The sequence below is a fragment of the Chinchilla lanigera genome, unplaced genomic scaffold, assembly GCF_000276665.1.
Source record: "Chinchilla lanigera isolate Chin_1 unplaced genomic scaffold, ChiLan1.0 scaffold00008, whole genome shotgun sequence".
In the NCBI taxonomy this organism is placed as follows: domain Eukaryota; kingdom Metazoa; phylum Chordata; class Mammalia; order Rodentia; family Chinchillidae; genus Chinchilla; species Chinchilla lanigera.
In genome coordinates, this window is record NW_004955409.1 from 25,768,311 (window position 1) to 25,774,530 (window position 6,220).

At 44.6% G+C, this 6,220-nt stretch overlaps 1 protein-coding gene across 2 annotated transcripts in view; it reads right to left on the bottom strand.

Moving 5' to 3' along the window:
- Positions 1-6,220, bottom strand: part of Psma6 (proteasome subunit alpha 6) — a 35,956-nt gene that overhangs the window by 16,733 nt on the left and 13,003 nt on the right. Inside the window, exon 1 of one of the 2 annotated variants that reach the window (XM_005376923.2) lies at positions 4,499-4,670. The exons of the other annotated variant lie outside the window; for it this stretch is intronic. Coding sequence (XP_005376980.1) covers positions 4,499-4,574 — 76 coding nt within the window. The 5' untranslated portion in view covers positions 4,575-4,670. Of the gene's footprint in view, positions 1-4,498; positions 4,671-6,220 lie in introns of those variants that run through there. 2 annotated transcript variants of the gene reach the window in all.

Sequence of the window (6,220 nt, forward strand, 5' to 3'; positions counted from 1 at the left end):
AAAAAAAAAAAAAAAAGATTTTAAAAATCTTACTGCTTCAGACAGAGCTGTTTACTCTGTCTTTCCCTACATAATGGGGAAGTGTGTGGCTCATTTCATAGTGCTTCCCAGTATTTTACTTTTTACAACAGTGATCCTCCAGGAAGAGGGATCATTAGAAATCTCAGCACTGGCAAAACAGGTGTGAAAACACACCACTGTTTGATTCCATTTTTTCATTGTATCTATATACAGATATATTGTATATATTTTGTATATATTTCCTTTTGTATATACTGTATATATATTGTATATATTTCATTGTATCTATATACAGATATACAGATGTATGTACACACACATTTAATTCAACTCGGATTCAAGAAGGGCATGAAAAGTCTGGGCTGTGAAACACTGCTTTAAAATAAGAATTATTTTTCTCCAATTACAAAGGGAGCAATTGGAGACAGGTGGTGGCCCAATGCCTGCAATCCCGGAGGCTCAGGAAGCTGCTGCAGTAGGATTACAAATTTAAGGTCAGAGCCGGGTGTGGTGGCGCACACCTGTAATCCCAGCACTCAGGAGGCTGAGGCAGGAGAATCATTGCAAGTTTGAGGTCAGCCTACAAAGTGAGTTCAAGGCCAGCCTGAACTGCATAGCGAGATCCTGTCTCAAAAAGACAAAAAAAAAAAAAAATTCAAGGTCAGCCTAGGTAACTTATTGAGACCTTGGATTCAATCCTGAGTGCCCGCTGCTCTCTCTCACATACAGAGGCAAATGGTAAATATAGTCATGTACTGTATCACATTTTTGTCACCAACGAACAGTGTAAGTGCGACGGACCAAATAAACTGTGTCACCCAGAGATGCAGAAGCTATCTTAGTCTGTGCCAGTGTACTCTAGGATGGTTGCACAGTGAGATCAAGCAGGCATTTCTGATTGTATCCCCATTGTTAAGTGACATATGACTGTACTTCTTAGTTCACTTATTTGTGAAACTTCAGACTTCTTTTACATCAGCCACTTGTTTCTCCTGACAGTATCACTTACAGAAACATGTAAGTGCAGTCATGCATAGGGGGCACACACCTGTAACCTTAGCACTCTGGGGGGCTTAGGCGGGAAGATCACAAGTTCAAGTCCAACCAGGGCAACTTTGTTTGCAAAACCTTGCCTCAAAATAAAAACCAAGAAGGGCTGGGGATGGAGCTCAGTGCAAAGGCTCCAGATTCAATTCCTAGTACTGGGAGCCGGGGAGGGGGGGCGGGGTATGGTGGGGAGAGAAACATCTGAGCACCTACTATATGCTTAGCACTGTTCTAAGTGCTATATGCCAGGTGGGATCATCTCTGTTTTACAAATGCAAAATGTTCTGATAGGTGGTATGGAGCTAGGACTCTAACCCAGGAAATCTAAGTTCAACACACAATGCTACTTCTATATTTTATTTAGAAGCTGTCCTTTCTAATCTATCTTTATCAGGCCATTTCTTCTGAGCTCCCTACATACTCCCTTCTTAGAAAAAACCAGGCAGCCAGATGTGGTGGCACATACCTGTAAACCTACTACTGGGGAGGCTGAGGCAGGAGGACTGCTGTGAATTGGAGGCCAGCATGGCCTACACAGTGAGTTCTAAGCCAGCTTAAACTACACTGTGAGACCTGGTCCACACATCCATCTGACAGGCAAATCCAAGTGAATGATCCTCTTCTCCTCTGCCAAACGTGCCCAGCAAAGGGGTCAGCAAGTAGGAGGCCTAAAAGTAGTCAGGCTTAATTTGGTCCACTATAGCCTCAGTTCACCCACTGGTAACTTGAGGAATTTCTGAAACTAGATTTAAATAAAAAAGTTATGTATACTTAAGGTATACAACATGATGTTATAAGATATAAATAGGTGCCCTAAAATTAACTACTCCCAAAGTACTAGAGAATGAACCTAAGCCTTCACACTTGCTAGGCAAGTGCTCCACAACTGAGCTATATCGCCATCCCTGAAATGAAATTTCAAAGCTAGGCACACTATAATTTTTAATATATACATGTACACAAATACAAGTTATACACAAGTTAAAAAAATTTTAATAGTCACTAAAGGGTATAATATAAAAAATTTCCCTACTTCTTAGGAGCAAACACTGCCAGTGTTATGTTTATGACTGCGGTTACCATTTGAACTACCTGTACGTATGTATATGCTGGAGGTAGTCCTTGGGTATGCAAAGTAAGAACTCTATTACTAAGTTTCACCCCCAACTCTGACATTTATCCTTTGAGTACCAACTATGGAAGACAATGAACATTTTTTTCCATAATCTTTTCTACCATTGTCATGATCCCATTTTTATACTTTTTTTAGTTGTCAATGTCAAAACTTACACTTTACAATTTCAGAGGCTTCGTCCTGGAAGGATTCTAAGGATTTTAAAGATTATTAGATTTATAAACTAATAAACAGCATTTGCAGTATTACATGTATGTATATATATTTTACTGGAGAACTAGGAATGGGTAGCCCCAAAGAAAGGCAAATATTCCATGTCTATAGACCTCCTCTTTTAAACACACACACACACACACACACACACACACACACACACACAGCTGAAGAATTAAACAGGCAACTAATTAACACTAAGTACTTGTATGTGGCAGTCACACACACTAAGTACTCTATGTACATTCCCTTATTTAATCCTCAAGCAACCTGATAAGAAGGAATTACTAGCCCAATTTTGCAAACAAAACTAAGGCAAAGGTTACCTAATTTGCCCAAGCGGGGATTTTGAGAAGCAGAGCAGGGCTCTGAACCCAGGTATGGCTCCAGGGCCTGAACGCTTCGCTATACTGCTTGCTCATCCTAACTATTCTTTCACTTTCTTTTTCTTAACAATGTGTTAATCCCCTGAATAGCAGAGGGAGTGTGTTATTCAATGAGGCAGAAGTTAAAATCATTCTGTCTAAATATTAAACGTGTTTTGAACTATATTCTTTCTTTTTCAAATCCTATTAAAATGACACTATATTCAACCTTTCTACTCACCAAATCTGGGAACCATCAAAGACTATGCTTTATGGCTTGATTCCATAGTACAGTAAATAGAAGCAAGGTACAAGTCAAGTGGGGCTTTTTTCTGTTCACAAATTAACAACCACAAAACAGAATAGTCAAAGCAGTAATCCAATAGAGAAAAGCCCTTTAAAACTCAGGACACTACAAATGAAAAATCCTTGAGGACACTGTTATTTTTTTCAACTGAAGTTAAAGGGGAAACTCAAGTACTGAACATGATGTTGTTCCTTGCCTCATTATACCCAGTATATAATACAGTGGATCAGTTTCACTACAGATCATTTTAAAGCTTATTTTTAAATTTTACAGAACCTCATTTACAGACCAATTCTCTACTTATCATTTCCAAGCAAGACGATTATATTACTGTTTGCAAAGGCATGGAGGTACTAAACTTAATTTAAAAAAATTAGCATGGACCAGATGTAAATCAGGGTCCCCCCGCCCCCCACCTCCGTTTTTTCAGACCGAGTCTTGTTATGCAGCCCAGGCTGGCCTCAAATTTGCGATCCTTCTGCCTCAGTCCCCCAGTACTGGGCTCACAGCTGTGCACCACTACACCAGGCTTTCATCAGGCTCTTCCGGCACTAAATTCTCTGCAAGGGGTCAAGGTCTGGTTTATAACCATAATCTACACTTTACTATTTCAATTCAGCACAGTATGTTTCACTGAATAATTGTTCACTAGTTTAGGTTTATTTCCACTGTAGCTGTTCTACAGTAAACAGCTAGTTCACGGTACCCGTGCTACAATGCAGAACAAGCGTTTGAAAGGAAAGAGTATTCCAATAGCTTAACAGGGGCTTACATGAGGAATGGAGTTCCAAGAGCAGCTCTGTAACTGCGAGCCACTCTGGGTACTTGTCAATGGGCACTTTTTCTGTTTGGTGACCTATCTGTCACTCCTTCTCAGCCCATGGGCACTTTTTCTGTTTGCTGATGTATCTGTCACTCCTAAGCCCCGGGCTTCAGGGGGGAGAGGGTGTGTCTGCGTCCCTGTACTCCGTGGGAGCAGCACGGCGCCTGACACAGGCTCTGGACGCTGGCGTGGAGTTAAGCGTCAGCCAACAGGTCCCTGCTGCGAACAAAGGAAAGCAGCAAGCAGGCACCGCAGGCGCAGGTTAAGGAACCGTTTACTGCTTAGAGACAGTAAATCCGGCAGAATGGACCTGCAGGGTTAGCACAGCTCCACCTCCCTGAGCTCTGACTGTCCAGCCGGCGGGGCGCTCGCCGTGAGCAGAGCCAGGCTTGCAGCCCGTGGGCCCCGAAGCGGGCTCCCAAACAGCGGCGGGGTCACCGCGGGGCTCAATCCGGCCTCGACCCTTCTCCCTTGCCACGCCTGGCCCTGCTTTAGACCCAGGCTAACCTTGGGCCGCGTCCGCTCGCTCCGGGCCGAACCATGACAGAGCAATTCGGGCGGACCACAGACAGACCCGGCTCACTCACCTACTTGGTAGAGCCGACCCTCCGGCGAAAAAATGGTAATGTGGCGGTCAAAGCCAGCGCTGGAGCCACGGGACATGGTGGTGCACCCACTACTTCAAGCACTCTTCGGGTCCCTTGGCTCCCGCACTGGGCATACAAGCACCACCCGGAAGTGGCAGCGACTGCTTCCGGGTCACCGGCCGGACTTCTTCCGCTCTCGCCGGCCGGACCTATCGTTTAGTCACCCATTCAAACGGAGAGGCCCAGGCCCCGCCCCCGAGCTGGGCGAGACCCGGAGGTCGCGGGGCGGGACCGCGAGGTCAGCCGGCGTCTCCGCGGCGTTTGCGCTGGGCTTGAGTCTGAGAGGATTGTGGGTACGAGGTGAAATTTGGGTTGTGACATTTAGGGCGTTCGTGCGGAAAATAAATTGACTGCTGCAGAAACGAAAAAGCTTTTTTGGGAGACCTGGAGTAGCGATTTGCCTATGGGAGTGAGCTAAACGGGCCGTGGAGTCATGCGCCTCTCATCCCTCGTTAGTGTTGGCGTCGCACATCCTCCCTGTGTGCCCAGCGCGTCGGCGTGCGCTTCCTAACCTGCCAGTTGCCTTCCTGCGACGGGGCACTGCTGCGGCTGCAGTAGCAGCAACGGATAAATGTAGGCACGGAGCGGAGCGCGTTCCGGCAGCCACCGGGAAGCAGAGAATTTTCTTCTCGACCGGCAAAATCTTCCTTTGACAGTAGCCCTGACAATGCTTTGTCTTAAAAGTGGAACAGGTTGAAACATGGGCGATCGGGGCATCCTGAGGGTTAGCGGCTAAGGATAAGGGACACGATCCGGAGGGTTGGGGGTTGGAGCAGGCAAGTGTTGTATTAATGAGGGTAATTCCGAGTCGTCGAGGTAGCCCCGGGAAACAGCCGGTGGCTTTTCAAATTGTGCCTATTTGACTTTACCCCATGCACACTCCTATTTAATATAAAGTGCAAGACATAATGTTAGGCAAGTTTTCCCCCCTAGATAAAGGTGGTTTCTGTACCCCTCAAGGTTTATGGTACTTTGATGCCTGCTCTCAAGTAGGGATTCAGATCTCTAAAATACTTTCTCCTAAACTCACTTTCCACTTTCAAACAAAAAATATGTAAGAACCTCATAAGGAAATTTCAATTTTTCAAAAAAAATTTCAATTTTTCAAAAATGTTTTTAAAAAATGTCTATTTTTAAAAACTGGGAAATAGAAAGTCCAGTCCCAAACTGGAACATGATTTTTTAAAAATAGTAAATAGCCGGGGATATAGCTCAGCGGCATAAGTGCTTGCCTGGCAAGCCTGAGGTCATGAGTTCGATTCCCCGGTACAAAAAAAAAAAAGTAAATGCTTGTGGACTGTCTGGTTCTTTCCAGCTGTATTTCCCAAGTAAGTGTACAGATAAAAGTTGTCCCCTGCTTTGCAGCATTTGCTTCTGGTTTAGGTCTCTGCTGTCAGGGTCAACTCCTGACCTTTTGAGCCCATGGTGTGGTGTAATTTTTACAGTTTGTGAGAATAGTCGTGAAGAGCTCTCTGCAAGGCTGCTAGGATGAACTCGTTTAGTCCCTTGAGCCTCAACCACCTTGTGTGCTGCTCTCTCCCAAATGTAGGTTCCAAGCTGGACCCTTCTTTGGAGCCGAGTCTTCTCTTACTACCTATGGGATGTTTTTCACAATGAGGCATATGCTATTTCAAAATCTGAAATAATTAAAACAGAAGTCTT